Source organism: Oncorhynchus tshawytscha, linkage group LG14, assembly GCF_018296145.1.
Source record: "Oncorhynchus tshawytscha isolate Ot180627B linkage group LG14, Otsh_v2.0, whole genome shotgun sequence".
Classification (NCBI taxonomy): Eukaryota; Metazoa; Chordata; class Actinopteri; order Salmoniformes; family Salmonidae; genus Oncorhynchus; species Oncorhynchus tshawytscha.
In genome coordinates, this window is record NC_056442.1 from 22,586,812 (window position 1) to 22,605,335 (window position 18,524).

At 45.5% G+C, this 18,524-nt stretch overlaps 1 protein-coding gene across 2 annotated transcripts in view; it reads left to right on the forward strand.

Moving 5' to 3' along the window:
• Nucleotides 1-157: 157 nt before the first annotated feature.
• LOC112266769 (latent-transforming growth factor beta-binding protein 4) overlaps nt 158-18,524 on the forward strand; it is a 49,506-nt gene continuing 31,139 nt past the window's right edge. For both annotated transcript variants that reach the window (XM_024444550.2, XM_024444551.2), the window contains exons 1-2: nt 158-911; nt 12,617-12,853. In XM_024444550.2, coding sequence (XP_024300318.1) covers nt 626-911; nt 12,617-12,853 — 523 coding nt within the window. In that variant the 5' untranslated portion in view covers nt 158-625. The remainder of the gene's footprint in view (nt 912-12,616; nt 12,854-18,524) is intronic.

Genomic DNA, 18,524 nt, shown 5'->3' on the forward strand with positions numbered 1-18,524 from the left:
CCACCCAACTCCCTCCTTGTGGTCTCTTCCTCAGATGACAAAATGGTCCATGTTATGAAACTAGAGGGGGAGGGGGAGTACAAGGAAAAGGGGGGACAAAACAGATTACAGTTACAGCATAACGGCAGGGTACAGAGAGAGGGTCAGGGGCCGCAGTGAAGAGTTCCCAGTACAGGGGGATGGATTGGATCCCTTATAAACATTGTGTTTGGAGGCTCGCCCAGAGCATTCTCGCTATACTGCTTCCAATTAAGTGGACAGGCACTCTCTCTTAAGATTTTTTTTTAATGTAGCACTCACACACACGGGTGCTTCCCTCCTCAAAGTTCATAATTTCTTTGGTTGGTGTGTTTAGGGAAAAAAGAAGGGAAGCGTTGGGTCTGTTTTTCTTTTCTTTTTTTCTCCTCTCTTCCTTCCCCTCCTCGTCCTGCGCTAGTTGCGAGAGAGTGAGAGAGAGAGAGAGAGAGAGAGAGAGAGAGTGTGTGATTGAAAGAAGCGTAAGAGTAAGCGTGGAATTCCCTGGTCTTCCCCTCACATCTCTTCCTGCCGTGCACGGCAGCTCTTCTCGTGGATCTCTGTGGTGTCTCTTCTCCGTGGGATGCATCGTCAGTAAACGGACGGCACCATGCTCCAGCTCAGACCCAGACTCAGGCTCCTACCGCTGCTCTACCTCTGCTTCGTCTTCTTCCCCCTTCCAGCCAGCAACCAGACTGCCGGCCACCGAGGAGGAACGGCAGCAGGGGCAGGAAGGAGAGGAGCTGAGCGCATCAAGGTGCTCTTCACCCCGACCATCTGCAAGGTGCGCTGCACCCAGGGACGCTGCACCAACTTCTGCGAGCAGGGCAATGTGACCACCCTCTACAACAGTGAACAGGGGGGCCGGGCTGCGCTGGGACCGGGCTTCAGAGTCTGTAAGTTATCTCACTTGTTATCTCTGTTTACCATCTCTCTCTGTAAGCATGTAGTATACTGTATTCTCTCCTAGCCATAAGTAGCCAGAGGACTCAACTCAGGCTTCATTTGCCCCACTGAGACCTCCCACTCTGGGGTCCAGACAGAGTGACATTATGGGTAAAGCCACTGGGAATGATGAGCTGGAGGTGTGGTTGTAGCATCACTGTGATTTTAGGTCAGTGGTGGAGACAGGTTTGGGAGAATGGTAAGGGCTAGACCTTAAATGTGGACAGGTTGGAGGGATGAGAGAGTAGCCCCTTGGCTCTGCTGGCCTCCTTTACAGGTATTCACACCGTCTTGAGAGGCGACCATTCAGACGTGCACATATTTACCCAGGTTCAGAGCAACTGCGTTGGGACCATGCTTACATGAGATCCACTTCAAATAGTGTATGTGTGTGCATGTCTGTGTGTGAGAGAGAGAGGGATAGACAAAAACAGAAAGATTGTCTCCCTTCCAGCACCTTGAGGAATGTATGACCAAACATCAAGGTTAATGTACTCTTTGATGGATCCATTCTATATGCCAGGGAATCTCTATCTCCTCTCAGACTGTGTGTGTAATGTGTGATCTTATGACAGTGAATCATTTGTTCTTTGGATGTTCTTTCTGTCTGTTGCCATATTGATAGTTTTCACATGACTGGGAATACAGCTATGCATCTGTTGGTCATAGATACCTTAAAAGAAAAGTAGGGGCTTGGATCAGAAAACCAGTCATTATCTAGTGTGACCACCATTTGCCTCATGCCGCGCGACACATCTCAATTGCATAGAGTTGATCAGGCTGTTGATTGTGGCCTGTGGAATACTGTCCCACTCCTCTTCAATGGCTGTGCGAAGTTGATGGATATTGGCGGGAACTGGAACACGCTGTCATACATGTTGATCCAGAGCATCCCAAAAATGCTCAATGTTGACATGTCTGGTGAGTATGCAGGCCATAGAAGAACTGGGACATTTTCAGCTTCCAGAAATTGTGTACAGATCATTGTGACATGGGGCCGTGCATTGTCATGATGAATGGCACGACAATGGGCCTCAGGATCTGGTCACGGTATCTCTGTGCATTCAAATTTCCATCAGTAAAATGCAGTTGTGTTCGTTGTCCGTAGCTTATGCCTGCCCATAGCTGTCCGGGTGGCTCGTCTCAGACGATCCCGCAGGTGAAGAAGCTGGATGTGGAGGTCCTGAGCTAGAGTGGCCTTTTATTGTCCCCAGCACAAGGTGCACCCGTGTAATGATCATGCTGTTTAATCAGCTTCTTGATATGCCACACCTGTCAGGTGGATGGATTATCTTGGCAGAAGAAATGATCACTAACAGGGATGTAAACTAATTTGTGCACTGAATTTGAGAGAAATTAGCATTTTTTGTGTATGGAAAAATTATTAGATCTTATTTCAGCTCATGATACATGGGACCAACAATTTACATGTTGTGTTTATATTTTAGTTAATACCATGTCTGACTTTCCCTTCAAGTCATTTTTACGGAGGTTATTCAAGTGTGGCTCTAGCGACCCACATTGAGACTCTAGGCTTCCAGAGAAGACATGAGGAGAAAAGTTTGAAATGTAGACCAGCTGGATTCAGCTGATTCTCTGTTTGTTATTCCTGAGTGTCAAGAAGATGCACAAGCCAGGTCTCCTACAGTATATCACTGGTCTCAACATGCAGGTGCACAGAGGAGATATATCATGATGTCTTAAACCACATGCAGGGTTATATTCAGTACAGGGTAGTAAATAAAGTTATATTTTTACCACTCTCCCCCTTTTCTCTCTCTCTCGCTCTCTCTCTCTCTCTTTGTCTCTCTCTCTCGCTCTCTCTCTCCATCTTTCTTTATCCATCTCTCTCTTCATTTCTCTCTCGCTGTCTTTCTCTCTCGCTCTCTCTCCATCTTTCCTTATCCATTTCTCTCTCTCTTAATTTATCTCTCTCTTTCTCTCTCTCTCACCATCTCTCTCTCTCTCTGTCTCTCTCTCTCTCTGTCTCTCTCTCACCCTTCATTTCTCTCTCTCTCTCTGTCTCTCTCTCACCATCTCTCTCTTAATTTCTCTCTCTCTTAATTACTCTCTCTCTCTCTCTCTCTCTGTCTCTCTCTCTGTCTCTCTCTCTGTTTCTCACCATCTCTCTCTCTCTGTCTCTCTCTCTCTCTCTCTGTCTCTCTCTCTCTCACCATCTCTCTCTCCCTTACGCCTTTTATTTCTTCACCCTTCCTCTTGATCTTGTTGCCCAGCTTGTTGTACTCGTTTCTATAATGCATTCATTCGGAGTGCGACTTCTTTACACACTCGCTGCCTCCTAGACTGAGACATTAAGGCAGACCGACACAAGACTCCAAATCCGTCCAGGGATTAAGTGGAGATTAGCTGCATTTGTTCAGTAATAAAACTAAACTTCAGTGACCAGACCACGGCTGCCTCGTGTCTGGCTAATCAGAGAGATTGTGTGTTTTTGTCTGTGTTTTGATACACTGGGCCAGAGTGATTGTACTTCCTCATAGTTTCTGAACAAGCCTTAGTTTTATGTTCTGAGCCAGAGTGCCTTGACCCTAGACGGGGTGCTTTTTAGATGTTTGAGAGTTGAGATGAGAGGAGTTAGTTGCATAATGTTTGGAAATGATGGACGGACGCGACTAGGGCCGTTGCATATGAAGCTAATCACAGCCACGTGTTTCCTCTGCTACCATCATGTCCATCAGCGCTGGCTTGTTACCATCATCACATCATTTATATCCAGGCTCCATAACAAACTCTCTGGTTTATAGGGGGTGGTAATCGAATGCACAAGATGTGTTGCAATTTTTAAGACGACTGCCTTGAAGATGGCTCTTGAATTACCTAGATTACATAATGCGATAAAATGCTGCACCCTAATTATTGCCACTAAGAGCCATCTGTTTAATTGGGTAACAAATCAAATTGTATTGATGTAGACTTTACTGTGAAATGCTTACTTGATATTTATTGGAAAGGATCATCACCTTGCACTTTCCCCACCCTGTGAAGTTAATAATGATTTATTTAATCTGTGGCCTAATAAACTGTTAAAAAGTGCGTGTGTGTGTGTATCATCAATATGCATGTGTGTGTGTGTGTATGTTTTGTTTGTGTGTGTGTGTGTGTACCGTCAATATGCATGTGTGTGTGTGTGTGTGTGTGTGTGTGTGTGTGTGTGTGTGTGTGTGTCCGTGCGTGTGTGTGTACCGTCAATATGCATGTGTGTGAGCGTATGTAGGATGTGGGTAGAATCTAGTGAGCGTGCACAAAATACAATAAATAATAAAGCTGGTCGGTAACCAGGTTAACCTCCAACCTTTTTATGCGAATAAAGTCCATGTTCGATAAATAATGTCATGACAGGCCTGATGGAAACATCATTTTTTCGGTAGACTTTTAAAATATCGACAAAACAAAATACGCTAGATGGGATCTTTTTGTGTAGGCAAAATGTGTTATGCGAGAAATGCTTGTGGAAATGCTTTTATGTGCATATACTGATATAATAACCATCATTTCGAAGTAAACTCGGGAGTCACACGATGACATATTGTGTGGTCCTCCCACTATGTCGGGAAAGCATGCAGTTTATTAGGCTACAGATTAAATCAATTTATTATTAACTTCACAGTGTGGTGAAAGTGCAAGGTGGTGATCCTTTCCAATAAATATCAAGGGTCTTATTCTGGTGACATGATAATAATGCTTGGCTGCCGTTTGACAAATAAAAATGATCTCGCTCTTTTGTTCGTAGTAATTTCAACATGTAGGATATACTCTCGAGCACACGTGCCAATTCCAGAGTGGGTACACTCGCTATATAACTCAACATTGTTTGTGAGAGAACCATCAGTGGATTTGAAAATGCGATGGAAACCCATTTAACTTGTATTTACATTCGGCACATGGGAATTTAACCGCAAAATGGATTTGTATGTGCACTACGTCATCACGTACAGCCTTTGATCTGCAAAAAGTACATTTGATGGAAACATCTCTGCTGGGAATATGTGCATATGCAGATTTGAGAATATTAGCATTAAAATCTGTCGCCAATTGGATGGAAACCTAGCTAACGTAAATAGTCCTGGTAGGCATTTGATTAACTGTTCAGCAGTCTTATGGCTTGGGGGTAGAAACTGTTCAGGAGTGTTTTGGTCCCAGACTTGGTGTGCCGGTACCGCTTGCCATGCGGTAGCAGAGAGAACAGTCTATGACTTGTTTGGCTGGAGGCGTTGCCAATTTCTAGGTCCTTCCTCTGACACCACCTGGTATAGAGGTCCTGGGTGGCAGGGAGTTTGGCCCCGGTGATGTACTACACACTACCCTCTGTAGCGCCTTGCGGTCAGATGCCGAGCAGTTGCCATACCAAGCGGTGATGCAGCCAGTCAAGATGCTCTCAATGGTGCCGCTGTAGTTCTTTTTGAGGATCTGAGGGCCAATGCTGTCACGAGAAGTTTTATCCCAATGTTCTAACTGAACTATTTTATAGCTTTGACCAATTCTCAGAGGTTGTAAGGCTCTGGTTAATGAAGAATTAGACAAAGTACCAGTCTGCAATAGATCAACACTTTATTCAGAGAGCGCTCTGCCCCTCAAATGCAGAGCCAGTCTTTTTATACACATACACACACACAATTTCTCATCATAGGCTACTCCCTGCTTAGACAGGCAGTATTTATCCCACTACCCCCATACATAGTTATCTCGTCTCACAGTTGCTCCCTGCTTGCATAGCTACAAAATAATACATTGCCCTAGTTATAATTCTAACCAAGCTACACACATCATCAGATTATATTCTTATGATTCTAACACATTTCCCACAGTTATACAGTTTCAGGGTGGAATACTTTAGTCATTATCTTAAACATACCAATTCTTCTATCAGATGCCAAACCTTTTCGTCATCCTATAGGGGAAGAGACATTGTCGTGCCCTCTTCAGAGCTGTGTTGTTGTGTTTGGGTCATGATAGGTCCTTCGTGAACTTGAAGCTCTCGACCTGCTCTACTACAGCTGTGTCGATGTGACTGGGGGCGCGTTCAGTCCCCCCCACCCATTTGCTGTAGTCCACGATAAACTCCCTTATCTTGCTGATGTTGAGGGAGAGGTTGTTGTCCTAGCACCATCCTGCCAGGCCCTTGACCTCCTCCCTACAGGCTGTCTCATCATCGTTGGTGATCAGTCAGGCCTACCACCGTTGTGTCGTCTGCAAACTTAATGATGTTGTTGGGAGTCGTGTGTATTAGAGGTCGACCGATTAATCGGAATCGGCCTAGGAACGGTGGGTTAACTGCCTCGTTCAGGGGCAGAAGGACAGATTTTCACCTTGTCAGCTCGGGGGCTCCAATCTTGCAGCCTTACAGTTAACTAGTCTCATTGCACTCCACGAGGAGCCTGCCTGTTACGCGAATGCAGTATGCCAAGGTAAGTTGCTAGCTAGCATTAAACTTATCTTATAAAAAACAATCAATCATAATCACTAGTTAACTACACACGGTTGATGATATTACTAGATATTATCTAGTGTGTCTTGCGTTGCATATAATCTGACTGAGCATACAAGCATACAAGTATCTAAGTATCTGACTGAGCGGTGGTAGGCAGAAGCAGGCGCATAAACATTCATTCAAACAGCACTTTCGTGCATTTTGCCAGCAGCTCTTCGTTGTGCGTCAAGCATTGCGCTGTTTATGACTTCAAGCCTATCAACTCCCGAGATGAGGCTGGTGTAACCGAAGTGAAATAGCTAGCTTGTTAGCGCGCGCTAATAGAGTTTCAAACGTCACTCGCTCTGAGCCTTCTAGTAGTTGTTCCCCTTGCTCTGCATGGGTAACGCTGCTTCGAGGGTGGCTGTTGTCGTTGTGTTGCTGGTTCGAGCTCAGGGTGGAGCGAGGAGAGGGACGGAAGCTATACTGTTACACTGGCAATACTAAAGTGCCTATAAGAACAATAGTCAAAGGTTAATGAAATACAAATGGTATAGAGGGAAATAGTCCTATAATTTCTATAATAACTACAACCTAAAACTTCTTACCTGGGAATATTGAAGACTCATGTTAAAAGGAACCACCAGCTTTCATATGTTCTCATGTTCTGAGCAAGGAACTGAAACGTTAGCTTTCTTACATAGCACATATTGCACTTTTACTTTCTTCTCCAACACTTTGTTTTTGCATTATTTAAACCAAATTGAACATGTTTCATTATTTACTTGAGGCTAAATTGATTTTATTGATGTATTATATTAAGTTAAAATAAGTGTTCATTCAGTATTGTTGTAATTGTCATTATTACAAATACACTGCTAAAAATAATTGGCCGATTAATCGGTATCGGCTTTTTGGGTCCTCCAATAATCGGTATCGGCTTTGAAAAATCATAATCGGTTGACCTCTAGTGTGTACTGTAGTATTGTTTCTCAATGTAGGCCTATATCTACAGTCAACTTTGAACATTTCATTAATTCATAATAACCCAGACTTGGTAAGCTTTAACAATCTACCAAGCAAGTTGTTTGTTTTCCTATGACCTGAGTAATGCCCCATACAGTACCTTGTATAAACAGGCTCGGGGAAAGTCCCCTCCCCTTTCGTCCTCTTAGCATACATCTGGTTTATAGGCTTGTTCCCAGACCAGGTTATTCAGATGATGTCAGCTCGAAGTCAGACTTATGCACAAACAAGCCCTCCCCCCCCAAATGCACACAGACCATGTTACTGGCCAGTCACATGTCCGGTGGGGTAGCATGAAACAGACAGACCATTAACAATGGCTCATTATCCCCTTGCACCAATCATGTCACATTAGACACTACACAGTGCTCAACTGTGTACTAGTGTAAAATATACTGTACTTGTTTTGTCTTGCCATACTTACAGTACACAGTGCATTCGGAAGGTATTCAGACCCCTTGCCTTTTTCCACATTTTGTTACCTTACAGACTTATTCTAAAATGGATTAAATCGTTTTTTTACCTCATCAATCTACACACAATACCCCATAATGTCAAAGCAAAAAAACGTTTTTTATGTTTGCACATTTATAAAAAGAAACCAACTGAAACATCACATTTACATAAGTATTCAGACCCTTTACTCAGTACTTTGTTGAAGCACCTTTGGCAGCGATTACAGCCTTGAGTCTTCTTGGGTATGACGCTACAAGCTTGGCACACCTGTATTTGGGGAGTTTCTCCATTCTTCTCTGCAGATCCTCTCAAGCTCTGTCGTGTTGGATGGGGAGCGTTGCAGTTCAGCTATTTTCAGGTCTCTCCAGATATGTTTGATCGGGTTCAAGTCTGGGCTCTGTCTGGGCCACTGAAGGACATTCAGAGACTTGTCCCGATGCCACTCCTGTGTTGTCTTGGCTGTGTACTCAGGGGTGTTGTCCTGTTCGAAAGTGAACCTTCGCCCCAGTCTGAGGTCCTGAGCGCTCTTGAGCAGGTTTTCATCAAGGATCTCTCCTGCTTGGTGGAGTGCTACAGAGATGGTTGTTCTTCTGGAAGGTTCTCCCATCTCCACAGAGGAACTCTGGAGCTCTTTCAGAGTGATCATCAGGTTTTTGGTCACCTCCCTGACCAAGGCCCTTCTCCCCCGATTGCTCAGTTTGGCTGGGCGGCCAGCTCTAGGAAGAGTCTTAGTGGTTCCAAACTTCTTCCATTTAAGAATGATGGAGGCCACTGTGTTCTTGGGGACCGTCAATGCTTCAATTTTTTGGTACCCTTCGCCAGATCTGGGGCTAATGCTGTCTCGGCGCTCTACAGACAATTCCTTCGACCTCATGGCTTGGTTTTTACTCTGACATGCACTGTGAACTGTGGGATCTTATATAGACAGGTGTGTCCCTTTCCAAATCATGTCCAATCAATTGAATTTACCACAGGTGGACTCCAATCAAGTTGTAGAAACATCTCAAGAAAGATCAATGGAAAAATTAGGCACCTGAGCTAAATTTCGCGACTCATAGCAAAGGGTCTGAATACTTATGTAAATAAGGTATTTTTGTTCTTCTAAAAAAACTGTTTTTGCTTTGTCATTATTGTGTGTAAATTGATGATGGGGAAAAAAGTAATTGAATCAATTTTACAATAAGGCTGTAATGTAACGAAATGTTGGAAAAGTCAAGGGGTCTGAATACTTTCCGAATACACTGTAGTGTCACTCTCTGGTCCTATTTTCTACGACCCAGTCGATGCTCTCTAGCATGGACTTGTGAAAAATGTCTGTCAGGCAGATGTGGTCAACAGAGCCCAAAATATCTCTGTAAATATCTCAGTGCATATTTGACCGTTCAAAGAGTGACCTAAATTTCCAACTATTCAAAGCGAGGTGCTATGGCAAAGTTGATCTGGAATGGTTTGGATAACTGCCATTATGATTCGTTTTATTGTTGCAGTTGAACCACATGATCTCATGCTAATTGCTAGTGTAACAGTGTTACTTTCGCCTCTCTCCTCGCCCCTACCTGGTCTCAAACCAGGGACCCTCTGCACACATCAACAACTGCCTTCTACGAAGCATCATTACCCATCGCTCCACAACAGCTATTTCAAGGTCTCAGAGCGAGTGACTTCACCGATTGAAACATTATTAGCGCGCACCACGCTAACTAGCTAGCCATTTCACACCATGGACCCTCTGCACACATCAACACCCTCGAACCATCGTTACCTATCGCTCCACAAAAGCCGCGGCCGTTGCAGAGCAAGGGGAACAACTACTTCAAGGTCTCAGAGTGACGAAACCGATTGAAACGCTATTAGCGCACACCCCGCTAACTAGCTAGCCATTTCACACCAGTTACACTAGCTGCACTGAGGCAAACTAGATGAAGCACTACAGTGAGTCTATTTGCAAGTAAGCATTTCATTATTCCGTGTGCACTATGTTGTATCCTGTGCATATGATAAATCAGCTTTGATTTAATTTGATTCCAAATGCCAGCTGGTTTGTTTGAATCAAGTTGCATTGCTGGTATTAATTCTGTATTCACCTGATAATTACTCTTCAGCTTTCTGCTTTATTAATATCCTTCTCACCCATATTGAGGAGTATTCAGGGTTGTCTTGCTAAAGGTTGTCTTGCTAAAGGCAGGGGGTGCATGAGGACATCATGGGTTAAGCTGTGCAAGCTGTGGAAACTATGGCCAGCTGAACCTTCCTTCTCCTGCATGCAAAGAGGGAGCCCAAATGGCATGTGTCTTTGATTTGCCTCAAAACATTTCCCTGTACACACACACACACACTTTTTGATTATTTCCAGGGAGGGCTAATGCTGTCAACCTTGAAGTACATACACACACACATGCCCAGAATGTTTGAGTGATGACACCCATTTTTAAACCACCCTTTTGAGTGAAATCCTCTCAGAACTAGCTGCAAAGCCAGGGGACACAGGAAGTGATGTCATGGGATTCCACTGGTGTCCCTCCATCATTTAGACAGGTATTGTGCCTCTAAACACCAATAAAACAGCTTCTGGTGAAAATCAAAACTACATGGTGTGATGACCTGTTGTTCCATACTGGCCTGAGAGATGTACTCCATTACATGGATATGAGTGCAGTGAAAGACATGGGAAACTTCTCTGAGAAGAGAGGGCTAACGTTGTGTGTCTCATGGAGGGCCTGAGGAGAACTGGGCAGCTGCTCACTGCCTCTCAACAGCTCAGCTGACATCACTGTTTTTCATGGGAGGCACCTGCACCCTTGCCTGGCTACCCATCCACATTGCTCGGGCCAAACGCCACGCCCACTAACGTTTCTTCTCCACGATGAATCTGGTTTGCTTCCTCCCCGACGACTTCTCGAATGCGAACACATTCAAACCGTTCTGATTGGTCCCATAAACCGATGGGTTGGACCAGAGCTGGTCTACATGAATCAGCACAAACAACTTCTGGGATGGTAGGTTCAGACTCATGTATAGAGTGATTGAAAGAGCAGCCAAATTACTTTCTCTCAATACTTTCTCTCACTCTCTCTGCCTCTCTCTTTTCCCATTCTGTCCCTCTCTCTGTCTGTCTTTCCTTTTGTCTGTTTCCCTCTCTTTAAGTCTTTTCCTTTCTCTCTCCCTCTCTCTCTCTCTCTCTCTCTCTCTCTACCTAATTCTCTCTCTCTCTCTACCTAACTCGTGTGGATGGATCCGTTGCATCTGGAGGGACAAACACGTCCGACTCGGAGCAAACAATTAGGTCACCTTCTCAGTTTGCACACTGTACATGACCTCATCACCACGGCTACACCACTGCGGGGAATACACACACTGATACACTGCATATGTTCCACACATGATTTCTCCACCGGAAACCTACTCCACACAGCGGAACGCTGCTGCTCTAGCCCCAGGGGCCGGACACAGGTTCTCTGCGATAGGAACCTAGAGAACCCCTCAGCCACTGTACTGTAAATTCCTCTTGTAAAAGGCTTTTTCCTGACAAAACCACCAACATTTTTCCTGTTCCTCACCATGGCCTCTGGAACAATGGGCAAGAGCATGCCAGAAACTGAGAACAGAGACCTGTACGGTAGTTACCCCGACACTGACACGCTCACTGGAGCCCAGAGGACTTTGTATTCAGACGGAAAATCAATTCTGTGCCCCCCTAGGGAAAGGAAGAACACTAAAAATGATGGATCAGTGTGTACTTTGGACAGCCTTCAGCTGCCGTCGTCTTTGCAAGTTCCGGGAAGGCTCAGGGAAAGGTGAATGCCTATAATCAGTGTGACTGTCGGGACCTCGTACAGTCCAATAGTTATGTTTTACAGTATCCTCTCCAAACCACTCTGATGAGAGGAAACAGGTTCAGCTGAACCCTCTTTCTTGATTGCAGGATAATTTGAGTGGTAAAATTACCACAGAACACAAACGCAAAGAGTGTTTAAGAGAGAGCAAGTTTATATTCTACCTAATTAAAATATGGATAGAAAGTCACACAAGCAGAACCATCAGTACATCCATATATATATATTTTTCTCTCTCTCTCTCTCTCTCTCTCTCTCTCTCTCTCTCTCTCTCTCTGCCTAGCTGTTGTAGAGTAATTTCCATGAACTTGGGCATGTGCAAGCTTTCCAAAGTTATTATTATTATGAGCATTAATACAACACAGCCATGTGATATGGAAAGCATGTGCTGGTGGGCACAATAAGCAGAGGCATGGTTTTCGTCAGAGTGCTGCTTGTTTTCCATTCATTGTGGTAAAAAAAAGGGGGACACAGTGTAAAGATTGTATTTGTGTGCTCTGTAACAAATCAGTGTTGTTTTGAATGGCATTGTTTACAGTGTGCCCAAACGGTCTATCAATTATCCCTGTCACAAGGACATGTGTTGGAGCTTTTACCTTGTTGTCTTGGTTGGCTAGGTAGGCGTAAAATTGTTTGACTCTGCCCTTGGTTTTGTAGTCGGATTGTATCTGAATCGTGAGTTTGTGTTGTTACATTTGAACCACAACAGGGAGGAACTCTTGGCCCTAATGGTAACTGAACCATAGAAATCACTACAGGACATAAAACGAGAGGGTTATAGTTTCTCTAAGCTCCAGAGTTCTATTTCAGTTGTTGATGTCTTGGACTCCGTGTTTCTCCCTCAATCTGGTCACAGTTATTAACAGAGCCATTCTGTTTGTCTCCCTCCCTCCCTCCTCTGTTTCTCCTCTAGTCCTGTGCCCCATGTTGTGTCAAAACGGAGGGGTCTGCATCCAGAAGGATCGCTGCCTCTGCCCGCCAACCTTCACCGGCAAGTTCTGCCACATCCCCGTGGCCACGCCCTCCACCAATGACATTGAGAAGCCTCCGCGCATCCCCTCAGTGCTGGCCAGTCAGCAGCTGCTGACCCAGTCGGAATACATTCTCCCCCTGCAGAGCCAGCAGCAGAGCCACAGTCAGCCCAGCGGTGGTAAGTGTGACAAGGCCGGCCTCATTTGTGGCAGCGGTGGGATCTGAATGGTGATGAATGAAACACAAGTTGCTCTTAAATTAATACATTAGACACAAATCTTTAAAGCAGAGTCTCTAGTGAAGGATCCTCTCCTTGACAGTAAGACTGGGATTCATATCAAATAGAAGAAGGAAGAGCTCTTGAATGAGCACAACAACAGCTAATTCTCTGCAAATTGAGGTGTGATTCTGACATGTTGATAAAATACATTTGACAATCATAGCTAACAGCATTTTTTTCACATTTTCAAATTAACCATCATTAATGGCCTAATAATACATTACAAAATTATGCTTTCGTCTGACATTAGTTATCTGTGGTTTGGCTATGAATGTGCAAAAATGGTCAACTAAGGTTCACACGTCACACAGTTACACATGTCTTTCCTGTAGATGAATTCCTTTCAAACGGCACCGTGTGTGCTGAGCTAAAGATGACAGTTATACATGACTGTTTTCCCTTGGCCAGGACCCAACACTTAAATTCTACCGCTCAGTGCCAATAGGTAATAAGCCTTGAAACACGGACAGAAATTCCTCTAGGTCTCTGAGACATTCACAATCACTCATTTCCCATTGTTTTAACATCATTACAATGCATATTGAGAACACTCCGATTCGGCTACTTACGAATACTCTCACATATGTGAATTTTGGATGTTATGACAGCCAGATGTTTCTGACCAAATTTTATCAGTTGACATACACTCTCAGATGGTGAAGTATATTTGTACAACATGAAGAAAAGACAAACACTGACGTTTCCCTGCATGGTGGTATTGAGGCCCTGGAAAATGCACGTCATCATATTCGCCTATCACTACTAACTACGCAGTTGGTGAAATCTGAAGCTTTAACAGTTACACTGCAGTTAGATTACACTTGTTTTAGGATACAATGTGGTTGGTAATCTTCTGCTGCTTTTAAAGATGTTATCATAAGAATGCAACCCTGAGCTCATGTGTATTTGTCCATGCTCTATAAAGCCCAACGACATCAGTGTGGCCTGTGTTCGCTCCGGGGGGGAACACAACCAAAAGTTAATGACAGTGAAATCTAAACAATGTGCTGAACTCATACTAACAAAAGAAATGTTGGGGTCAATTATGTTGACGAGCTGCTTCCAAAAGTCCACGCTCTGTTCCAGGGCTAGGAGAGTGTTTGGGAGTAGAGCTCTGAGGGCTTACGCAACCTCACTGAGGAGGCCTACATTGATAGAAGGGTCTTAGACTTATCTGGCCTGCCAATAGAGTACCACAGTATGAGTCATAATACCCATAAAGCCTAGTGGTCTAACAAGGAAATGGTTCCAATCATTTTCCCACCATTCATTTTTCCCATAGGTGATTTTAGAAACACTTAAAATAAGGGCTCTGTTTCGTGTATGCTTACCCTGGCGTGACGTTTTGATAACAGTGTAAATCTCTCTAGGACAAGGTGACTTTTATCAATATATTCGCCTGTATCTATTCCCCAAAAATGAAATGCTAATTAGCTGCTAATGTGACTATCATAAAGAACTACAAATGCCGTGATTATATGGACGAGACTGCCGAATCGAGGCAAAGGTAAGAATCTCTGCATAAACTATCTAATGCTAGCTACATTTAGTAATGAATAAATTGGCAACATTTCTTTAAATTGAGAATTCTGTGTACTGTCTTGTGCAAGTTTTAAATTGACACAATACCTGTCAGCTAGAGGATCAGGTTTGAAGGTAAGACCCAGGTGCAGACAGTGTCGAAGTAACAAAAGTTTATTAAATCGAACACGGGCAGGCAAAGGTACAGGACAGCAGGCAGGCTCAGGTCAGGCAGAGGTCGGTACTCCAGGGTAGTGGGGAAAAGTTACAGGTCGGGCAGACAGGGTCAGGGCAGGCAGAGGTCGGTAATCCAGAGTAGTGGGGCAAACAAAACGAAATGAACAAAACGAACTGGCAACAGATAAACAGAGAACACAGGTATAAATATACAGGGGATAATGGGGAAGACGGGTGACACCTGGAGGGGGGTGGAGACAATCACAAAGACAGGTGAAACAGATCAGAACACAGCAGGGCTTTGGTAAGGCCAAATGGCATTACCGCTGGCCATGTTGAAGGCGGTCTTCCACTTGTCCCCTTCCCGTATCCGCACCAGGTGGTAGGCATTACGTAGATCCAGCTTGCAAAACACGGTGGCCCCCTGGAGCGGCTCGAATGCCGAGGAGATGAGGGGTAGCGGTTCTTCCCCGTTATGTCTTTGAGACCCCGGTAGTCAATGCATGGACACAGGGTCTTATCCTTCTCCACAAAGAAGAACCCTGTTCCGGCAGGAGAAGAAGAAGGTCGGATGAATCCTACAGCTAGGGAGTCCCCAATGTAGGTTTCCATCGCCTTGGTCTCTGGTCCCAACAGAGAGTACAGTCGTCCCCGGGGCAGAGTCACGCTAGGTTGAAGGTCAATCCCGCAGTCATACGGTCGGTACGGCGGAAGCGAAGTGGCCCGGACCTTGTTGAACACCTCCCGGAGGTGTCCTGATACTCCGCGGGAATGGCGGAGAGGTCCGTAGCGACTTCCCGAGCCCTCAGGAAGAATCCTTGTTGTGCTTGTTGTGCTAACTTCAGGCAATGGGCGTGGCAGAACGGGCTCCAGCCCATGATGGCACCAGTAGACCAGTTAATGAGGGGATTGTGTCTCTGGAGCCAGGAGAATCCCAATACCACGGGAATCTGAGGAGACTTAATAAGCAGGAACTGGATAGCCTCACTGTGGTTCCCTGCCGCAAGTAGGTTGATGGGAGGGGTGTTGTGGGTGACCCGGCCTATAGACCGCCTGTCCAGTGCTCTAACGTCCATGGGAATGGAGAGGGGCTGAGTGGGGATGCCCAGCTTGGAAGCCAGGGTAGAGTCCAAAAAGCTCTCATCGGCCCCAGAGTCGATGGGGACCCGGAGCGATCTCGACTGGTTCCCCCACAGCAAAATGGCATGAAAAGGGGCGAATAAGGGAAGAAGAAAAGTTCCCCATATGTCCCAACAGAGTACTCGCTCCTGCCGGTGAGCCTGGTTTTAGTGGACAGGTGGACACAAAATGACCACGACCGCAATACAGGAAACTCTTGGTTTTGAGCCTGTATAGCTGTTCAGCTGGAGAGAACCCAGCTCTGCCTTGTTGCAGACGCTCGGGAAAGGTGGATCGGCAGTCTTTGGCGACTCTTGGGGGAACTTGGGTAGCCTCGGGTTCTCTTGGCAACGGGGTCGTTGGGGACTTCCGAGATGCCTCGTAGGCGAGGTGGAATCCTTGGACGGGCGAGTGCAATCGAATCTCCTCTCCCTACTTCATTCCCGTAGTCGCCCATCAATCCTGATGGTCAAGGCGATGAGGGAATCGCAATCTGTCTGTAGGTCCCAGGCTTCAAGCTCATCCTTCAATTCCTCCAATACTCTGTGCAGAAACATGACGAACAGCGCTTCCGTGTTCCAGGCACTTTCCGCTGCCAACGTGCGTAAATCCACCGCATAATCTGCAACACCTCAGAATTCCTGCCGAACCTGGAGTAGCTTCCGGGCAGCCTCTCTCCCGGACAGTGGGGCATCGACAGTTGGGCATGTTGTTCCCATACTGCCGTAGCCCAGGCAAGAGCCCTCCCGAACATCAGCGCAATGAGGTTCGCTATCTTAGGGTGGTCCGAGGGGAAGGAGGAGCGCTGAAGCTCGATGATGAGTGCACACTGAGCGAGGAACGTCCGACAGGTGCCCGGCTCTCCATCGAAGCGTTCCAGGGGAGGTAAGCGAGGTGGGGCGGCGCCGCTGACAGTTGGGCTACTGAGGAGCTGTGAGATTACCAACGACAGCCCGCGGAATTGCCCCAGCAATGATTTCAACGCTTGGTCATGGTGTTCGGCCAAGGTCTGGACCCCTTCCACAAGGCCACAAAGCAACTCCTCATGCCTAGCAATGGTGGCTCCTTGGGAGGCGATGGCATTGTGAAGCAGTTCCGAGTCTGCTGGGACAGTCATGGCCAGTTCGTACTATCATGTTTGAAGGTAAGACCCAGGTGCAGACAGTATCGAAGTAAAGGTTTATTACATCGAACACAGGCAGGCGAAGGCACAGGACGGCAGGCAGGCTCAGGGTCCGGTCAGGCAGAGGTCGGTAATCCAGAGTAGTGGGGCAAAGGTACAGCGCGGCAGACGGGCTCATGGTCAGGGCAGGCAGAAAGGTCAAAACCGGGAAAACTAGAAAACCTATAGACTATAGACAAGACAGGAGCAAGGGGAAAACCGCTGGTAGGTTTGATGAACAAAATGAAATGGCAACAGACAAACAGAGAACACAGGTATAAATACACAGGGGATAATGGGGAAGATGGGCGACACCTGGAGGGGGGTGAATCTGAGAGTAAATAGAGATGAATATATTGATAAAATTCACCTTGTCTGAGGGAGATTTATGCAGTTATCAAAATGTCACGCCAGGGTAAGCCTACGCAAAACACAGCCCTTATGTTTCTAAAATTCCATATGGGAAAAATGAATGGTGGAAAAACGATTGGAACCTCTTCCCTGTTTGACCGCTAGGTTTTATGGGTCTTACAACACCTCCACTGTGGGGCTCTATTCTGTAGTGTTTATCATAAAACATCGTTGTCCATGCACATCTCACAAATCCACTTGTATCAGCAACATACTGTACCTCTTTCTAATGGCAAGTTTGATACACTGATATTTTTTCTAGCGCAGCCAGGACTCTTACACTCTATTTCCTTGGCAACTTGTGATGCAATTTAGCATCACAACCGCAGTTTGACAACCATCAATTGGACCACCCCTAAGGGCTATTCAGCCTGTGGTGAACGTTTCCTCTCTTCGCTTGAGGGGGAGTGCATTTAGGAGGGCTGATGCCTGCTCTGTTTTCATCTTCTTGTTGACTAAAAGGCAAACTTTTCATGCGTGTACCTTGTGAGGTCTCCTTTATTTTTTAGCGTGCAAAACAAAGGACACCTCTGTTATGCTGTCAGAACAAGCTGTGAGGACGAGGTCGGCTAATACTGCAATACTGGGCTGTATGTCACGGCCAGACAGTGTGAAATAGTGAATTGGCAATTAAAAACATCTTGTCACAACTCAAGTGGGGTGTAGACCATCAGTGAGTAAATTCCAAATGATCTCTGAGTTAGTCTATGAACAGTTATGGGAAATCCTGCAGGGGTGAGACAGTGGGATTGCTTGTTAACCACAGAGAGCGAACACCAGAGACATGTTTGGTTCCAAAACACTGTCTCTGATATGGTTCCATTGTCTCCGCTTTTTATAATTGATGCAGCCGTGTTGTGGAGTTCAGCAAGTCAGCCTTGTAAAATCCATAGTACGATCATAGAACAAAAGACCCATTTGCACTCTCATTGTTTTGGGGCAAATGAAAAACACAATCCAAACTGCATTTGTAAATGAAACATTATGTTGGCTGCATATCTCCAGGGCCCTCGTGTAAACAGTTGCGTAAAGCCCGGAATAGTAAACCAGGTCCTATGGGTCTGATATTTACGGATATCTAGGAGGTGAAGAGTCCAAGGTCCTGGGTCTTGATTTTGGTCTTGATTTTAGCCTTATTTTTTGCCTTTTCATTTTTTCAACCTAGAACAAACTGTGCAC